This window comes from Struthio camelus, chromosome 6, assembly GCF_040807025.1.
Source record: "Struthio camelus isolate bStrCam1 chromosome 6, bStrCam1.hap1, whole genome shotgun sequence".
Lineage (NCBI taxonomy): Eukaryota > Metazoa > Chordata > Aves > Struthioniformes > Struthionidae > Struthio > Struthio camelus.
In genome coordinates this window covers 12,294,181-12,314,720 of record NC_090947.1, presented here as the reverse complement: position 1 = coordinate 12,314,720, position 20,540 = coordinate 12,294,181, and the positions used below count along the sequence as shown (strand labels likewise).

The 20,540-nt window shown below is 37.9% G+C and overlaps 1 protein-coding gene across 4 annotated transcripts in view; it reads right to left on the bottom strand.

Annotated features, from left to right (window-relative positions):
• Positions 1-20,540, bottom strand: part of HECW2 (HECT, C2 and WW domain containing E3 ubiquitin protein ligase 2) — a 222,182-nt gene that overhangs the window by 7,401 nt on the left and 194,241 nt on the right. For all 4 annotated transcript variants that reach the window (XM_068948246.1, XM_068948245.1, XM_068948247.1 and 1 more), the window contains 10 exons: positions 19,345-19,454; positions 15,158-15,278; positions 13,015-13,128; positions 8,432-8,584; positions 6,426-6,524; positions 5,001-5,130; positions 4,290-4,436; positions 3,478-3,592; positions 2,554-2,639; positions 1,072-1,184 (listed from right to left, as the gene is read on the bottom strand). In XM_068948246.1, coding sequence (XP_068804347.1) covers positions 1,072-1,184; positions 2,554-2,639; positions 3,478-3,592; positions 4,290-4,436; positions 5,001-5,130; positions 6,426-6,524; positions 8,432-8,584; positions 13,015-13,128; positions 15,158-15,278; positions 19,345-19,454 — 1,188 coding nt within the window. The remainder of the gene's footprint in view (positions 1-1,071; positions 1,185-2,553; positions 2,640-3,477; positions 3,593-4,289; positions 4,437-5,000; positions 5,131-6,425; positions 6,525-8,431; positions 8,585-13,014; positions 13,129-15,157; positions 15,279-19,344; positions 19,455-20,540) is intronic.

Sequence of the window (20,540 nt, the reverse complement as noted above, 5' to 3'; positions counted from 1 at the left end):
ACACTCTGCACACTAATCTGTATTTCTAACTAACATAACCTGTTCTACAGGTGAGAGAATTACAGACCTGGATGAAAGGAAACTGTCCAGAAGCCCATCAACCTCAAAATACAGAAAAGGTCAGAACTCCATAAGTTTTTGTCAATGAAGTGTCACGCTAGATGCTTCTTATATCACTCATACAACATTGGTCTAGTCCTAGAATTGCTACCACTGATCTTTTCACACAACTCTTTCTTGTCTTTACAAAATGGAGAAAATAGAAAAGCAACTTTTGGTTTTATCCTTTTCATCCCACTCCTCTAAATACGTCTCCACTCAGTTTAAATGCCTCCTCTTGTCTTCAAGGCCTTGCACAACTCAACTCCTGCTTCCATCTTGGACTCTCATTTTCTTCCTCTACCCTTTTCACTTATTTCCATTGACTCTACTTGCTTTCTTTAACATCTTCATCTTTTCTTGTCACTATGCTGCCTTTCAAGTCAAATGACCCTCTCCTCAAAATACAATTTTTCTGCAGTTCATAATTTGTCTCTTCCAGATTTCTACACACTCTCGATGTCAGACAAAGGATGAAAATTACATGACTAAACTATATTGTAACAGCTTTAGGTTGCTAATCCAAAAAGTCTGATACTAGCTTTCACTTAGAGCAAGTCACAGGTGGTGTTTGATTTTAACTTGTATTAATCTTTGCTCCTAAATGATGAACTGCACATTTAAGAATTAAATACTTGCACATATAATCAAAATATCCTTGAAAAAAAAAATCAATGTTAGAAGCGGTTATAATTCTAATATAATATACATAAAAACATTAAAATAGAAACGTCAGCCACAATTTCGCTGCCTTGCCCGAAAATTTGAAAAAATTTGAGTTCAAGGAAACATGGATATATCACACACTGCAACAACAGGGAAGTAAATCATCTTGTAAGGCACAGTATATCCACATATTCAATTACAACTTGTTTACGCTTTTCAGAGAGCTTATCCATTATCCCAATAGCTAATATTCTAAGGCATCCCTAGCATTAACATCACTAACACAGTTCACACACACATTCATACCTTGGAAGAGCAGTGATCTTCCCCCACTTCTCTACGCAGAACCTCCTTGGACCATTGCTCCCCCTTAGAGAGGCAAATCCTTCATAAGGTATGCTGGACGTGCCTGTAACAAACTGCCAACACAAACAAAACGTCATGGATGGATATTTATTTATATCAGCATACTCACTGTAGCCCAACTGCTTATGTAATGGCTTTTGCAAAATAAGGTAATTTGTGAGCCAAAAGTAATAAATGCTGCTTTAAATGCAGGATAAGGAAAAACAGGCCCTACTTCCTGATAGGACTCTAGGAGAGAGAGCTTCCTAAATTCATTTCCTCTAAAAGCTTCTCCTTGAAAGCCAGTATAAGAGCAATTATGCTGCGTAAGAATAAAACATTACTAATGTCAAGTTACTTAAGCTTAGACCTAAGTGAGTTTTTCCCTTCTGTCTTTATTCTGTGTTAGGAGGAATTAATAGAAAAAGTAATAATGTATGACAGTGGGCTTTAGGTTAAGCCTTTTGGCCATGTGGATTTCAGTATCTTTATAAACTGTATTAAATAATATAAGCAAAGGTCCAAATTCTGATAGCTGGGTAGAATGCCCACACTGCCTGTTGAGCAGATTTAGTTTAGAACTTGCCATGAACAAATCACAAATGTCTTTTGACAAATCAAAGGCTACTTAATTTTTAAAAATCTGCAATATGAAAAAAAACTTTTGACTAACAGATGTGACAGGAAAGTATGAACAAACATCTCCAGCTCCTTATCAAATGAGATGTCCTGCAATGCTTCTCAGGGATTTTTGTTTAACTACTCAGATAAAAAAATGCTTCATCATATACATACGGCTAACTCAACGTAATGCAAATTCTGAATTGTTAAAAATAGTGGATTTGATAATAGAGCTAGAAGGTTTCGGGGTGGGTGGGTGGTTGTTTCTTTATAGATATAACAGAGGTACCTGAATTTTATGAAATTTAACTCAACAGTAAACCCCACCAACCCGCACAAAATTCCTCTGTTGACGTTTTGTTGATGCTGATGTTGTTGATATTGAGCAAAAGGAATCCTTTGTGAAAATGAAACTGGACTGATTTTCAGGTTTTCACTATCATTTTCTAATTTTGGGTACCTTATCCAGCTTCCATCTAAGCTTTCTCCTTTCTAGGTGATATAAATATTATTACAATCTCTATTCAATGGTAAAACCAGTAACAGTTGTTGTTTTCTAGCTCATTACAAGCCTTAATGTATTTTTAATCAATCAAGTACTTTTTCCTAAGTGTATTTTTTAAGTTATAAGGTAATAAAAATACATGCTGTGAGCTTTAGTCACTTAAAATTATTACAGTAATATTACCTCTGAAGGTTGTCAAGCTATTCCCATTAGCCAGTTTCGACATTATTTTTGCATGTCATAAACCTAGACAGAACTAGTTTAGTATCTAACTTTAATGACACAGAATATTTCTACACAGATAGTTGACTGCTTACCTGTAAAAGTCTTAGTCGTTGTTCATTGTTGAATCTTTCCACAGCAGCCCAGAACCACCGAATTACAATGTGATTGTCATGATAACCTGTTAAAACAACAATAGGCTTTATATCTCTAAGCGCAACAAAGGTGGTTCAGAGAGCACTAGCAAGTTTTCCTAGCTCAGCCCTGGCTACAGTATTAATGCTGTATTTCTTACCCAACTGAAGCAAAAGACAAGAAGTGAGAGAAAACTGCTCCGGAAAAGATAACAAATTAAAGGCAGGGAATTAATTTACTATGACAAAAACAAGCGTAATTTCTTTTTGAAGCATTTCTTCCATTAATCAGTCACTAACAGGAATGCCAATTCTTGGGGGGGGGGGAAAAAAAAAATATATATATATATATATATAAAAAAAAACAAGCTTGGAATATTCATATATTAATATTTAAATATTTGGAATTTTATATATATTTAAATATTCAGAATATTTAAAGCTGCAAATGGTGCTGCAACCACCTCTCTCAAAACAGTTTCCATCTCCCATTGTTCTCAACACTTCTCAACTGCCAGCCTGCAGTCACATAATTTCCCTTCTTTTGAGAGAGGAAAAGAAGTAGATCGCACAAAACATAGTTACTGCTTCCGTTTGGCTCCAGTGTCTGAGTGGTACACTACCAGGGTGCTAGCGAGTACAGTACCCTCTGCGAAGATGACTCTTTCCATTTGTTATGTTGTCCAGACAAGAAAAGTAAGGGGAAAGCAATGAAGCAGACTAAAGTGATCTAAAATAGCTGCTTCTAACGCAAACGTCGCCAGAGTACTTCAGAATCAATTACTAAAGATGTATCTCACAGGATAATAATGTATTAGTGTCTCAGAATCTGAATAATTCCAGATTCCCCTATGCTGCCAGTTAACCATTAAAAATTAATATTACCTCCTCTATACTCTGTGTTATTTCTCCAGTCACTCAGGTCTATTTCTGCCGTTCCAGCTATAACCAGTTCCAGTTCTCTTGCATCAAATACAGACACAAGCCTGGCATCAACCACCTGTAAAAGGAAATCAAATGCACAGTAACATTTCTTCATTTATTGTTTTTCGAGTCCTGTAAACAGGCTTGTCTGTTACAAACACATTCATTAGGTAATGTACTGGTTTGCCTCATGAATGAGAAGAATTTATTTATTTATTTATTTATCCAAAGGCAAATAAATGAATAATTCTCCAACTATTTTTTAAGGTGCAGGTCCATTCAGTTTCATTAGAGGATCACAGAGTTCGGGAGAACAGTTTATTAGCAAATAATACTCAGTTATTCCAGGGCAAATTGAGTTCAGTACGTTCCATTTCATTGTCCAAAGTAAAACACATAAGAGACAAATACCTTGAAATATAGTCTACTGTGTTATGCCCAGGATGGCACGTACTCAGACACGATCATCTCAAAGGCCCAAAGAAGCGACAGACTGCTCGCTTTTGCAAGCATTCACTGCTAGTCATACAAATAATGATCAACAGTATTTTCCAGGTTTTCAAAAATATAACCACAGTATTCAAGTCAGTGATTAACAACGAAATTTACAAACATATCGACATCTATAGGGGCACTTCTGATTGCATATGTATCTGCTTTTGGGGACAGTATATTTGGGAAATGTCTATGAGGAGAAAGATATTTTGAAGGGATAAAGAAGTATAGTAAATTTCAGTTTGGGTTTTTTTTTGGGTTTTTTTTTGGTTTTTTACCTCATAGAAACCACGAACTAGACTTTCTGTTTGTTGTACAACTCCTCTCTCAATTCTCCATTTCACCATTCTTTCTATATATTCTTTCTTGTTCTTCTCAGTGACTGGGATGTTGGCACCTCCTGGCTTTAACTCCCGTTCAGTGATCTTAGAAGAAAATGATAACAAATTATTATAACAACAAAAGGAGTATATTATAATAATTAAAACGTTTAAGTTGAAGTAATTCCTCCATAGCACTAACCAAGGCTGACTGTAACAAATTGGAATATGTGAAATGAGAGCAATTTTTTTTTTCCACAAGATCATATTTAGCACAAAATATGAAGAATAAGCTGGAAAGAAGAAACAATCTTTATAGAGATTAAAGTAGTGAACTCTCCCCAGTAATACCTTAACCTAGGTGTTGTAATAATGTTTGAATGTTAACTCCACTGTAATTAAATTTAGGTGAACTACCATCAGCAAAGCGATCCAAAATTTTGGTATTTTGAATACTCTCCAGAAAATCTTCTTAACCAGAAAGACATGTTTAACCGGTTACAGACAATAATTCCTCCCAAGATTTCCACATTGTTTTCATCAACGAGAATTTTATAAAAAACAAGTTCAAATCATCACGGAGTGACAATCATTCTTCTGTCAAAAGAAATGGCTATCTAGAAGTGGAACGTAAAGAGGAATGGAAATGAAAGCAGGAATCTTACACACCTGCCCAAAAACTTCTTCATTCACAGTAAATGTGAGATCTAGGATATCATGTATATCGTTGTCTTTCATCCATTGCAAACTCTGGTGAAACTCCTCATCAAGGTATTCCAGGTCACTCAGGTCACAGAGTCTAACACAGGCAAGAAGAAAACACACTGATATAAATGACAGCAGCAGTGTGCATTCAACAGCAGAGCTCAGACAGTACAGTCCTGCAAAACAGACTGAGAATAAAGACAGCTAAGAGAAAAATCAATAGAACAAAGACCCTTTTCCAAACCTCTGTGTGCTTGCCTACTAAAAATAGCAGTTACTTGCATAACTCAAACTGTTGTTTTGTTACTGTACATAACTCCAAAATTTGCTAATTTAAAGATACACTGCTTTTCAAGCGTATGCTGTTTCTTATTCTAGGTCTGTCCCATATTTTATGTGAACAGTGTTTCTTTATTTGATCACAAATTATGAAAATGCATAATACGTATTTAATATCTAAGAGAGAGAAATTTCAACTCATAAACAAAATGGCAAGTTTTAATAACAAGCAACTACTATCCTTTCTGCTTATATTCCTACACTGCCACCTCTCTTGTTTCTTTGCTGTGCAAAGAAGTCAATTCAGACAGCCTCCTTATCATGGAAACACCTTTTTATCTTTTGTGATACTTCCCTTCATTTGTCCTTTTACAAAGCTATCCCGTGAGCCAACTGGCCCTCGCCATCTTGAATACTTACTACTCCAAGCTTTAAACATGTGAGCTGTCAGTAACATTTAATACTGCAGGGGCAATCTCTGCTATTCTTGTTAACTCTGTATAACATCTTGTTATGTGAAATAGCGCACTGTCACAAAGTGAAGCATTCTCAATTCATTACATCGCACGTCCAGACATGCCGTGTAAGTGCAGTTCTCATTGTCTCAACCGGAACAGTAGTAGTTGTTCTGAAAATCAGGTCTAAAGGACCTCAAAGTAAAGCACCTCAAAATGGAGACTGTCAAAAATCAGTATACCTCTGAGAACATGGGTCTTGCAGTCTAAGTTAAGAAGTGATTCATATCCTAGCCTATGAGTCATTAGAAGACATATGAATAAGAACTCTATTAATATCTGGAATAAAACCACAGCATTTCATCGTACAACTTGAAATAAAAGATTTTATAGAAGAAAGACGATATCATGGCTAAAACAAATCATGAGGTTTTGATACTGATCAGAAACAACATGTTCTGCCTTATTAGGTACCTGGCTAATACCATAAGCAGAAACAAGTAGGCTAGTAAAAAAGTCCTGGATTAAAATGAAACGATAAAACTATTTTGTAATGGCCTGTCGTCCTGAGGAGAACAACTTCATAATTTATCCCTACTCAAAATGACATCTTCCACAGAGGGTGGGAGGAAGGAGACAGAACACTTCTACTCACATTCGGAGGAGAGCTTTATAAAAGGGCCGCGTAAAGAAGGCATCGAGTAAATACTGATGTATCAGAGCAAGACCAAGGATTCGACCACTAAACCTGAACCTAGAGGAGAAAGAGTTACAATCACTATACCGAAACTTGGTGGTTTGTACACTACGCTGTCATCAAAACTTACACATATTTCCAAATAGCATTTTAAAATCAGATAGCTATGTCAAATTGTGGTATTTTGTTTTTTCTTATGCTTCTTTTACATTCTTACTAAGGCACAGAAAAAAAATGTAGATCTGCAGGGTGTGTAAAATCCCTCAGTTATCTGAGTTGCTACTTTTCGGGAATATCGAATCCATATTAACCCATTCTACCCCTGCCAGACTAGGCTCTTTATAAAAGCATAGCTTCCAAAACAACAGCTACTGTCTGCCTATTTTCCGTACACTGCCTATATACTGGACTAGATTTCATGCCACTGAGAGGCTGAAGCTCTTTCTACTCTTTCCCAGCCTGGCAGGTGTTGCTGTGCTCCTTTGCTGCTTCGGGACACTTCTTGCTCCCTCTTCTGACTGGTGATTATGGAGTTCCACATATATTTCCATGAACAGCGGCTGGAAGCTTTCTTACGTATCTCACTCCTCTCCAGCCCTATGTCGACATGATCTAAATGATCTCCTTCTCTCCTCTCTCTTTCTTCCCCTATTATCTTCATTTTGCTGGATGTACAGAGAGGCCTGGGGTAGAGTTTGACAGGGTTGAGATCAGATGGCTCAGATGATAACCTAGTAATAGGAGGATCTTTGCAAGTATTCCCATGACAATAAAGATCCATGGTGAAAAACCCTCCACATCTCCGGAACTAGATTTAAGTCTAGTGTCCTTTTTCAAAGAAAACAATGTTTCTTAAACTTTCTGTTTGGATGCATCCTCAGCAATGCTTTACTGGGGAAGATTAGGGCTTTATTATGTATGCCTGCCTGTATACAGGGTTTGCAAGATGAGGATGTGACACACCCAGCCATCTCCTTCCATGCAAAGCTGCTGGTCACAGCTGCATTCTCTCAATTCTCCCTGAGGCTGTTACTGGACGCGGCTCTCCCAAAAGAGAGGGGTCATGCCTCCCTTGCCCGCAGACAAGGTCTCCGGTCCTGCACTGCTGAACTCAGAGATGAGTGCGCTGTTGGCAGAAGCTGTGCAGCACCTAAGTTTTTTTCCCTCCCCTTTTTGCCAGACTGTCCTGCTTTTCCAATATAGTATGTGTCATATATTGTTGCAGTATTGGAGCTGAACAGGTAAGTTGCTTCCACTAATTGAACTGGATGCAACAGGCATCTGGAGGCAACTGGATTTAAACAGGCTCATAATTGTGAAAATGAGATTACGTAAAAACATGAAAAGCACTTAAAATTAACTGTTTTTCTGTTTTCATTGTGAATTCTTGCCAGCTTTTTAAAAAGTGTGTGTATATGCACAGATTTGGTTAAGAGCTACGCTATCAGCAGTCTTTTTTTCCACTCACAATTAAGATAGCTCCATAGATTCCCATCCAGTAGATGTGGGCTTTTTCCCCTGTGGAGACCTCTGCACTCTTTAGGAAGTACCATGAAACAAAAGATACGCAGTAACACTTCTTTAAAATCTCCCTTCATCTCCTAAGTTGACAGAAAGCCAATGCTTCATGCTCTTTTTCTTTTTTAAGATGCACAAGGAGTTAACATTGCTTTCACGAAATGACTGTCTGCTAACGTACAAGAAATGCAGAGAGTGGTGTTGTGAGATAATCCCATGACACATGTTCCAAATCACAGTTTTGCTGACCTTGTGAGAAATAAGATCATTTAAAACCACCACTAGAGAAAACAAAATGAGGAAAGTCTAAAGAAATGCAATTATTTTGCTGCTGGTTAAAAAGATCAAATTGTGTGTGACATGTCTGAGCAAATATGAGCTGTTCTCCACAAGCGGGAACAACAGAAAAGACATCTGAAAAATAAAGAAAGAAAAATAATTCTTACCACTCGTGGTGATTGTCTACAAAAGCAGACATGGGACTTATTTGTACTGTGTAGGTATCGTTGGCTGAATATTCAAACAAACCATAGTACGGATTGAAGAGCTCTCTAGACACCAGGAAAAAAAACTCTCTTGAAGGTCCACTGTAGTCCAACCTTTAAAGAGAAAGGTCTATTACTATCAAGTGTTTCTTGCATGCAAGTAAAGGTTTTTATGAATCTACATTCCTTACACTACTTTTCAGGTTACATTTTCTTAAGATTTTAACCAGAACCCTGATCCTGCAGACTGCTTAACGCTAAGGGATGTGAAGTCCTCATGGAGCATTTCTGAAATGGAGTGGCTTGGAGGACTGGAATAAAATGCTATACAGACAGCCTTCCTCAAAGACTTTGGCTCCATCTATAATGGTCCCTTTTGCCATGGGGAATCTAATTAAATCATTCTGCCAGGGCAAAGGAAACGTGAAAAGAGCCAATATTAGACCTATCTGCATCTGACAAATTAAAGATGAAAATGACCAACAGTCATAGTCTGTCCTTGCAGACTTGTAAGAATAGGACAGCTTGAAAGGTAATATTTCTCTTTTCCCTAACAGTATCATCTGAAACTACTCCCATGATTAATCTCGCTTGGTCTAAATTCACTTATCTGTCTTCCAAAATTCAGTGCAATGAAATGTCTTCTGGAGAGTGCGTTTCCTTTGGTTTTTGCTATTTCAAGATTCCAGTACTAACGGGCAAGGAATCTAAATAATCCCTTCTTCCTGAATTATAAACAAACTCATTGCTGACAAAGCACTAGACTGAATTTTGACATTATGCTGTGGGTCACAAGCGAAACAAGTTTACACTTCAATGAAGTTAACGGTCTGGTAGAGGCGGAAAACAGAAAACTAGGCATCTTCCCGTACAGAAATTATTATAATCGTAACAGATATAAAGCATCTTCTGTAGCTGGAAGAATTCGTGCTTGACTTTTAAGAAGGTCTTACTTTAGTACTAAGACAATGCACACAGACAGAAGTACTGCACAGAAAGTCAGCTTCCACATAGGACTGCTATTACTAATGTTTTGTCCGTCTTCTGTAAAAGCTTATTAGCCACCGATGAGAGTGGTTTGTGAAGATGAAGTTATCAGAAAAGTAAGGGTGAGGTACCTTTACCAAATTGAGGACAGAGCCTCTCTCTTCTGCTGAAGGAAAAACCTTTTCCCTTCAGTCAGTTGAAAGCACTTAGCTTCTGTTAAGCTTCAGAAGTGAAGTCCTGAAACAGATTCTCACCCTGGCAAGAAGGGCAAATTCCATCCTCAAATTGCAGAAGGAAATAACAGTGTGATATCATGGGCAACTGTTAGATCTTAATTTGGCACAAATACCAGATCAAGAAAAGGGTCCCCTAGAAGATTCGTGCAAACTCCTGGCATAGTCAGAATCACTACGGAACGTTAAGACAGAACAGAAACTGGCCTACCTGCCGCTTCACACAGCTCCCTTTGTACACGGCATTACCGTGAGTCACGTTAAATAAACCAACCATGGGAGTCCTGCACTGGCAGTCAGATTTATCCCACAGTTAAAGGCTTGGCACCAGGGTGAGAAAACTTCATACAAGAAGTATGCAACCACACAGCAGCTGCAACTGTGGGGCATCTGGGTATTCAGGAGTGGAGTAATATGTTGTTGGCAACGTGATTCATGTCTCCTAGGAATCACCATTAATACTTCAGATTTGCCACTCTTAAAGGTGAGGCCTTTTCTGCCATGAAAAGCAGATTGCAGAAGACTCTTGTGGTGAAGTCTGTTATTTTTCCAGACCACCTTAAGAGGAAATAGGGCATTCATACTAAAGTGTGAGACAGTCCTACGGAAGAAATCACTTACTTCTTTACGAAATATATACCTTTAAGATTTAAAACACCGGTGATAATTTGAACTACATCTGTCAGGGAAACAAGGAGCCCTAAAATGATTTAAGTCATTTTTATGCCCCCCTGGGCTGGCGTAACGATTGGAGCGGCCACTGGAACCAAAGTTAAGACTGGCTCCCAGGTCTGGCATGCAGACTATGCTTTTCTCTTGAACACCCACAGTGCGGGAGGCTGCAGACATGTCCCTAGCAGCTCCTGTAGGTACGGACTTGTGAAAGGATCTGCAAGAGGTGACTGCATGTACAGCTGCCCTTGCCTACAGTGGGGAACTCTGTCTGGATTTTAGGGCTCCTTTACATCTCTCCAACCCTTTTACGAGGTGGTTACTGCAACAGAGGTGAAAATTTCAGCCAGCGTTTTTAGACATCGTGAAACATTCGTACATTAGAGATCATGGCATCTGAGCAGGCCTAGTAGGCTAGGAAACAAGAGTTTTCACATGCAGACAATCAAAAATTAAGAGAATTACATACTACACACCTAATAGGAATATTTAAAAACAGGAAAGGCAGATAGATTAGTTTTACCATTCAAAGTCAATCCAATCCAGAAAATATCCTTTCCCACCATCTCCACTAGTTAAGAAAAAAAACCTTACAGGCCAGTTTTTTAAACCCGCGCTTAAAATTAATACAACTCGGAATATAACTTAAGGAATCATATTCTTTGAATCAAATTTTTTTTCTTTTTCTCCACATGTAGTACGAATGTAAAAAAACCATTAAAATAGTATCACAGTCACATGACTGTAGAAACTATAGAAATATAGAAACGATAGAAATGATATGAAGGGCAATAAGTATATTTAAGTTACCCTCCTTACTAACATATCCTAATAGATCTGAAGTTACTCAAAATGTTTTAATCTGAGAGGGTTTCATTACCCATTACTTTAAGACTTCTACCTCTTTACCAAGAGGAAAAGAAATTTAACAGCAAACTCCTGACCAGCTGTCTTCAAAAAGGAAAAGCAGGAGCAAATAGGGAACAATTCACTTTCAATGTTTCTCCTGCTCCTCTCCCTCACCCTGACCTGTCTTCCTACACCTAGCTAAATGAAGTTTGAAGCATGATATATATCTCCTTAGATATATTCATTTCTGATGAAACAAAATTGTTTGCACATATCCTTTTTTATCCAAAAAATAATTAGTAAATAGACAGTTGATGCCATTTTGGTTTGAATTTACTTATAATTAACTAATTCTTTGCCATTAAGAAAAAAGTCCTGTGTAAAGCTGGCTATAATGGGAACAGTATGTGTCACCCCCATTTCCAGATCACTCTTCATCTTGCTGTTGTGCGTGATGAAATGGAAAAGCCTAAAGTCCAACAAAAGGAGACTGTCTATCTAGACCTCTCTCTCTCTCATGCTTCATTTTCAATTTTTCCCTTTCATTTTTAAAGCCGAATGGAGCTTGACGCTATGAAAGTAAAGGCAGGGGCCCTGTGTGGGACAGGTCTTGTTGCTGCATCCCCACCCTGCTCTGTCAATACAGTGTAACCTCCCACTGCACCAGCCTTGTCATTCCAGTTCTGAATTTCCCCCCAGACAGTGTGGTGATATTATTTGGATGAACAAGTTCACACTTGGTTCTCAGCTGTCAACATTTTTCATTTTAAACCTTCCGTGAATTCTTGTTAATTCTAAGGATTTCAGGGAGACTTTTAAACAAACAAGAGTACTTGGGGATTTTTCAGAGACGGATTAATCCTATCTAATCTTGTACGAGATGCTTCTATTACAACTTAGCTATTTTAAAGACTCACACATCGCATGGTACTAACGCATGCTACAGCACTGCAAGAACTGTGTGCTGCAGTTTCCTTAAATACCAAAGAATAAAACTTCGAATGTATTTACAAACACATGCACGTATACCCATAAAAAGCTTTGTGCCTAATACAATAAGCTTCAAGAGCTGGTAAAGCAGATACAAAACAGAAAAGCTGAAAGAGGCAGATAGTACTTGTTCCAGTTTCGCTCACAAAGAGAAATCTAACCACATCTTGCCTTGTAACACAAATCACACAATCTATATCACGGCAGACTCGCATCAGGCACTGGCTGAGCGTTCTCTGAAACGGCGCTGAAATGTCAGGAATATTTGTGTTTGTCTGACAACCAGCAACAGCTTAGCTGCTTTTATTTGTGCCACAGGCCCTGGCTTGGAGAGACAATGAGCATCTCCTGTAGCACGGGGAGGGCTTTCAGGTCCTATTGCCTTAGATAGGAACTGAATGAAGGATCAAGCCTTTAGCCCATTCTTGAAGCACCTCCCATCACCAAGTGGCAGATGTCTTGTTACAAGCCCTAGAAATACAATGTCAGCACTGACAGAAAAAAAACATGAATAACACAAAAAAGTTTTGTTTGCTTTTTCTTTGCTTTCCCAGCAACGTTCTGAATCACACAGCAACTACGGTGAAAATTCACATAAACACACATATAGCTTCTGCAAAGGCAGGATACGTTACATTTCACAAGGCCTAAAAAATCATCTTGAACAGCTGTATGTTCTAGGCTTATGTATGCGGCATTTCCTGACCACAATCCTTCCTCTTCTCACCCTAGACCACAAAAAATTTGGTGAAACAGCACAGCTGCAAGACACGCTGAGTTTTGAGTTCACATCTACTTCCCTGTTCTACTCACCCTTCTTCCCCAACAAATGTGACATAGAGTTTATTTCTCTGCAGGTCTTTTCTTGAGTAACCCATAATCTGGTTAAAGGCATCTTCCAGCAAGTGGTCTCTTCTGATGATTAATCTGAAGATTAAAATAATTTTGAAAGAGCAATTCATGAACGCGAACCACAGTTGGAAACATCTGTTTTCACAGCAAGGTAACAGGGTAACTGTTACTAGAGCACTGATACATATTTTTGCTGGATGATTTGACCCAGATCAGGTAGCTTCTGTTCTGTTCTCCTTCTCCCCTTCACAGATCTATTTCAGACTTCAGAAAAACGTCTCTCGCACAAAGTAGTGCTGGTTTATTTTTTCAAGGCCAGTTCTTGCCTACACGAAGGCCACAATGGGAAAGGTCCTGAAGTGGACATTTTTGTTTAGTTTAAAACCCTTTTGCAAGACTGGGCTTCTATATCAGTCTCATTCTAAGCAAGAACTTAGCCTTTTATCTGGCAATCAATCTCTTATAAGCCAAATGACGAAACTGTGTGAAAGCTGCTGAAAGACAACTCCAGAATCAAACATCCCTACATTTACCCCCAGGGTAGGTGTGACTGGACAGTAAGCCTAGTAATAATGGCAATTATTCCTCCAAAAATAGACCAAAGCATCACCTGTGAAAATATAATGTACCTTTTACTAGAAAAAATAGTAAAAGTGAGAAAGCATCAAGGAGGTCTGAAATAATAGGTGAAAGAATCCTACTTACTTAAACATTTCATCTACTGCCAAAAACCTGTGTTTAATTAATCATCATGGACCAAGTTTCCTGAAACTTAGCTTGCCTTATATTCAAATCCTGCCTGGGAGGAGAACCTAGAAATAAACTTCTATTCAAAGTCAAGACTGTTTTCCTGCTTTAAAAAGCGTGACAGCAAATAGGTCAGAAATATTCTTAAGAAAAAAAAAGGTGCCAGAAATGTAGCTGTACGGTTAGCTAATACCATCCTCTTCTACCAGCTACTTCCCAAGTATTCATGACAACTTTTTAATAGATTACACTTTAAATGCTTATGGTTTAGTTACATTATAGTTAGAGAATGTCCAACGCCTTCCTCTTAAGGCTGTCTAAACAATACGGTTTTAGCCTCATTTCAGTTGTGGAAAAATTTTAACAAAGCGACATAAATATCTGAGCTCTGCACAAAGCAATTCTTTCTGTCAATTAAACAATTGCAACTAAAGGCAACTAAGGACAGCAATTTAAACTGTCAGCAGAAGTGACTGATTGGTGAAAAAAATACCCCCTAATCTAAATGAAGAAATAGTTAAAAAAAAAAAAAAAAAAAAAGGAAAAAAAGAAAAAAAGAAAAAGTTCTCGTGTTCCATGGCTAAGGAAGACGATTGCTATGAGTTGCTTAGGAGAAAGCGTGCTTTCTCATTACAATTGATTTTGATTTGCCTAAACTATGAGAGTTTGATACCTGGCACAAGACTCGGTAATTTACAAAATTAGGAAGTATTTTATGATGAAGATACTCAGCATAACAGTACATCATTACAAGATTAAAGAATAAATGAAGGAGGCACACTTACTGGGACTCATGAAGACTTCACTTTAAGCACTCCAGCATTCGGACTGCTGAACTTTAAAATATTAGCAGTTTTTAAAGGCGTTCCTTGGAATTTAATTTTATGAGAGACCTCTTTACTGAGGAGAACTACGATCTTAATACCGGCAAAAATGTATCAAAAAAAAAAAAGCACATCTAATCTTTTGAACGCGAAAAGATAAAAGAAAATATATTTATCTCATAGTGATTCCTGTACTGGAAGAGTTCAAATGCCTCTTGTTCTGCAAACAAGAGGTTCTGCAAACATGCCTTTTCCCAGAGCTCTTTTTGTCACTGCATTAGCAATACTGTTTGTACAAAAATACAGATATTTGGAAGTACTATGGAAAAGCAGTGCACAAAACTTGCTGTGTCCTCTGCTATGAATCACATGCTGGTGCTAAGTCTTTTATGATAGGGTTAATACTTAATTTCGGAAGTGCGAGGGTAACCATGACATCTGCATTCCTTCTAATGGAAAGAAGCTTGTAGATGTGCAAGGCAAGACAGGCTGCTGGAGAAAGAAATCCAGTTTCATGAGATTGGTCAACATACTTCAGTTTCCCTGGGCCTTGTCCATATCCTTTAGTTTCCAGCTTCCTATAAAAGTTCCTCAACTTGGCTTCAAAATCTCTTTTGTAAGGAGCTGGAGCCCGGGCATTGGCACGCTGAGTACCTGCAGGAAGCAATAAGCAAAGAATGAGCTAGAGTGACATGAACTGATAATGTCCCGTCTTCTACTGAAAAGACTCTTTAATAGCAAACAGCACGGGATATGTTTAGTTTCACTGAAAGATATCTTTACAAACTAGTAAAAGCTGCACACCTTCAAACCTACTCTGCATCCAAGACTTTTGGGTTGCTGATTTTAAATGGTATCATGTTTCTAAAGTAAGTCTTAAAAGAGCAAATCCAGATGGATGCAAAAGATTGATTAAAAAGTAACAGTGAGATCAACTGGAAAAAGTGAATGTTTGTTGAGTGTACTGTATGTCTAAACTTTAAGCTCATGCTCATTAAATAAATGCTCTGCTCCGTTCTGTTATATTAAAAATATTATGAGGAAAAACAAGAGCTCAGGCGTGAAATATAAACACACTGTCCTCTGCTCTGTAATATGCCCCTCTATGAGCATGATTTGGGAAGCTGCAAAGAAAGAAAGTAGAAAGCTAGAAGGAAAACTTTTGTCCCCAAATGGAAAGCTCCCTAATGGAAATTTTTACTTGGGGAAGTACAAGGAAGAATAATATTGGAAGAACACTGGAGGGCCAAATTTAAGTTTGTGGAACTTTTCACATGCGGCTGCAGGAACATACACGATGATCAAAGTGAATTTATTTTTGAGAAATTGTTTTTGAGGGCCAATTTGTTAAAAGCGGGGATAGGTTTGTATGCCAAAAAACACACGTAGCCCTACTTCTGTGTGTACAAGTCTAGTATATGCAAAGCGGGTGTTTCAGTCTGATTTATTTTGAATATCACAAACACTAGAATTTCCATAGTCTCCCTGGAGAAATTACTTCAATTGATTCAATTGCAAGAAAGTGTGCCAGAGAGGCAGTTTACCCTAGCCCTTCTACTTTCACCTTCTCACCCCTACTTTTTTATAACATTAAATAATTCCTCCCTTGTGCTGGGTGTGCAGACTTCCCATAAAAACCCAGACGATGTTAACATTTCTCACACCCTGCAATACACATAGGTTGCTAACTCCTCCTCTGCAAATAGGGATCATCTAACAGGCCCATAATGCACAGGAAATACAAATCAACAGTTTACAAGCACACACAGGTAGACTTCCGTCTTTTAAATGACAATCAGTTCCTTACATCAGTTTTCTTTTGGCTCCCTGTATAAAACTAAGCCAATACAGAAACATTTGTTACTACTAGGCGTGAGGGCAAGAGAGGGTAATATTTCAGGTTATAAAAGAGATGGAGAGTGTACCCATACAGCCTGCAGAAAAAGAACAGCAGAAGAGAAAGCAGCTTGCTTAGCCACAAAGTATGTGGGTCTGACAGAAGAGGCAATGAGTACATCCTGCAGCAAGTGGCTGTCGATAGAAGTTGCAGAGACCGGAGAGAGAGGAAGAATGAGATCAGAATTAACACTGAATCCCATTCACAGGTCTCTAAAAGACCTGCCTGACCAGAAAAGAGAGTTGCTGCTTGTTTTTGGCCTACAGACTGGTGTGTGGGAGGAACAGAAAGCGTCAGGAAATCCTCACAGCTCCAACAGGAATGTGCAGAACCCTTCTGGAAGAACAAATCACAGTCATTGATTAACCCATTGTGGTTACCGTATTTTACTGAGAGCCTCAAGGGCTTCCAATTGTACACTCTGCCGAATGCTCTAGAAAACGCACAGCAATTTGAAACTGTAAACAGCCTTTTAATTATTGGTCTTTTCTCCCTATTTTGTTTATTCTGCTTTGGGTCAAAAGAGGCACAAAAATGTAGTCACCAAAGAATGCAACAAAGGCATACTTTCATCTCAACCCCTGAAGCAATTTTTTTGCTAAGAGATACCATAGAAAATTGATCTGGTAACACATTACTTCATGGTTCAAAAATTACCAGTATAATACTCTGTCAGCACATGACAAGTTCTCATTGCAAATCAGATATATCTGCCAAGAAATTCCTGGGCAATTATAGTGATTATTTCCGCCTTGGGAACAAAAGATATTAGTGGAAGGGCTAAAAAGTAATGTGATAACCATATTTGATTTCAAACAGAGTATATTCTAAAACACACACAGAGAGTAACTTCATGACAATTCATCTTTTCCAAAAGAAAAAGCACAACTGACTGTGACTGATCTAAACAATGGATCTTTACTACGCAACCTCCGGCAGCGCAGCACAGCCAGTTTAGCAGATAAAAACACACAGAGCATCCACAGAAATCACGGGCAGTTTATAATTTCTGATGAAAATGTTATAGGACTTCATTTGTATACCAACCCAAGCATGCAGACTCACAAACAGGCCAACTGAATGGTCTCTACATATTTCTCTATGCGATAGAATAGAGATTACAATTTTAAGGAAAACAGGACTAAAGCCATCACAGTTCATCCTTTAATATGTGCTGCTACTTTGAAGAATAGATGAGAATATCGCATGCTAAAAATCAAAGACATTTTTAGATTAATTTGTTAGACGGAAGCCCTGCCAACCAGGGTGCATGCACTAATAATGAAATGACAACTCTGAAAGACAAAACTGTTTTTACTCATAAAAGACTGCCGGGTTTGCAGTTGGAAATAAGATGCACACATGCAGATGTTCATCCTTCCTTTTGTTGTAGGGAAAATAATTATATACGGACCATAAACATATCCAAAATACCAATATAACAACAGGTGAATATATTCTGCTGCTTTGCAGGATGCTGTATAAGATCATTAAGATCTTAGGATGGTTTCTCTGAATAGGTCCTATAGAAGTCCTAAGTCCAGGAGGAGGACAAGCTACCATTTAGGACACGTTTGTGTGTGTTTTGGACTGGGAAACAGCCCATAAAAATCACAATACCTCTGATAAAGCCTCCTTATTTTCTGCAAATTTCCAGGGTTGGTTACATCCCAAAGGTTCTTTACTTACCTATATTTCTGTTCTCTAATTTGCGGAACTTAAAGCAACTTAAGCAACTTCTGATTTACTATAGTGATTTAATTTTACATACCTACTATTACCTTCTTGAGCAAACTAAGAATAGTGCCAACTATAAACTTCAAATTGCTTTACTTGGCCTTCAGAGGTCAAATGGAACTTGTCACATTTGACATAATTTGGTTTTGATCAGCAACGTAGTTAGTTAATATTTGAAGGTGGTCTACAATGTTTTGCACAACCACCTCATTCCATTCTGACATGTACAGTCAGACAGCCGCAATATGCTTTTCTTACTTATATCTTACTTAAACTTTTCTTAAATTTATATGTTCTGAGCTTATGTTAAGTGACAACAATCTGGCTCTACGTAAAATTGTTTTGACTCTTTGTCCCACAACATAGCTTAACGTACAGCTTAATGTATTAGATCTCATATTTTTAATTCTCTAGGCATCAGGATGCTTGCAAGAACACTCAATTGTTCAGCATCAGTGAAAAACAAGTTTGCATGTTTTACAAGTCAGAACAAAATCATAAACTCGGATGCTGGAATACATTTATCTTTCTACTGGCAGAACACTTTGTCAGCCCAAGGCAAAGATTCAGATTTGGCAGTCAAATTCAAACACACTGGTTGGCTTTGCTCAAAAATAGAACCAGATCTTTCTTGCTGCTGCAGCAACATAACTTGGATCTTCAGAAAGGTGGGAAGTGATTACATGCAGCATAATGTAAACTAAATTAAGGGACTTGCACTACTGCAATGTTTTAGAGATATTATCATAGTGAAAGTAGTGCAGTGGAGAATGACAGCGATGACTAGCTCACTGACCACTCAGAAGGTGGCTCAGCTCATCTTTAGCCATCTAAAAGTTGGGAACTGCAAAGGAAAATAGCTTATCGCTTCCAAGATGGTAGGCTCTCAGATCTAGGCTGCCATAAATTTCAGTTCAGAAAGTAAACAAAGAATTACAGCCAAATTCTTCTACTGTCTTTGTTTTCTGACCTCTGGGACAGCAGTAGGAGTGCATTAGTGACTTCACTGACTTGGGAACTGGTCCTCACTGAGTATGAGAAAGGGTTTCCTATAGCTGCTGCCGAAGCTGTGCCTAAGCAACCTACCTGGAGAGTTCTGAGGCGAAGACACCGGTGAGCCTCTCGGGGACTGGCAATAACTGGGATGAAGTAAGGCATGTGGCGGGACATATGACATTATCTCCTCTTCAAACAAGCTAGTGTAGTAAGAGAACAAATACTATGTTTATTTGAACGAATGGAATAGATATCTGGTAACAGCCTCAAAACTAACCCGGTTTCTTTAGCAGTCACTCACCTATTTCCACCGTATACACGTAGAGTGCTAGAAAATATTTTATCACCGTTCCCTCAATCAGATCTTGAAAGTCACTAGATAGTAATTATTACTACTTCTGTGTGACATCACTTCACATAGCGCAGTGTACGTTTTCAAGATTAAAATAGGGTTAACTAGCTTTTTAAAATTACTTTTTTTTTTTTTTTTACTTGCGTTCTCATTACAAAGGGGTCAATAATTTTTGTTACGCTTTCCTGTAAAGAGATCTGTAACACTGCACAAAGATCAGGAACTGTAACAAATATTCTAACCCTCTAGGAGGAAGAATCACATCTGAACTTGTTGAGTGTGCTGAACAGTAAGCTTGTTGGCATAACAAGTTATTTCCTTATTTATCTTCATTGCTAATGCTGTTATTGAAACTGGTATTGCATATAGTCTGCTCAGGTTATTTCATGCCTCATGTATTATTGCCCCCTGAGTTACACAGCTTTTAAGAGAAAATTAATAGATCTTTTGCAGCCTAATGTTACGTCTGTGTATGGAGAATCGGTATATATTAAAATTTCAGTCTCTTCCCAAAACTGATATAAGCAAAACCAAAAGGAAACAAAATATGTAATATCACAATGGATATGATATCAAAGCATAATTGGATATTAAACACATCACAGATAAAAATAAACTCTTCAGATCATATATAAAATTTATTTCCAAGAGTCGAGCTACCAAAAGAATCACAAGCCAATCTTTAATTATAGAGCTTTATCAATGAAAGTGAAGTTCAAATAAAATAAGTTTCTTACTAACTTTGCTCACTAAACAATTATCTAGAGCAATTTTTTGCATGAATTTTTTTTGAATGGATATTTTCTGGCAATACTGTTAACATTCATTACCATGTGCTGTTTTCCTCACACAGCTATATTTTGATGCCGAAAATGTGGTAAAATGTAAACAACTACTTCAGTCTTGGATTAAATCAGGATTTAAGATGATTTGT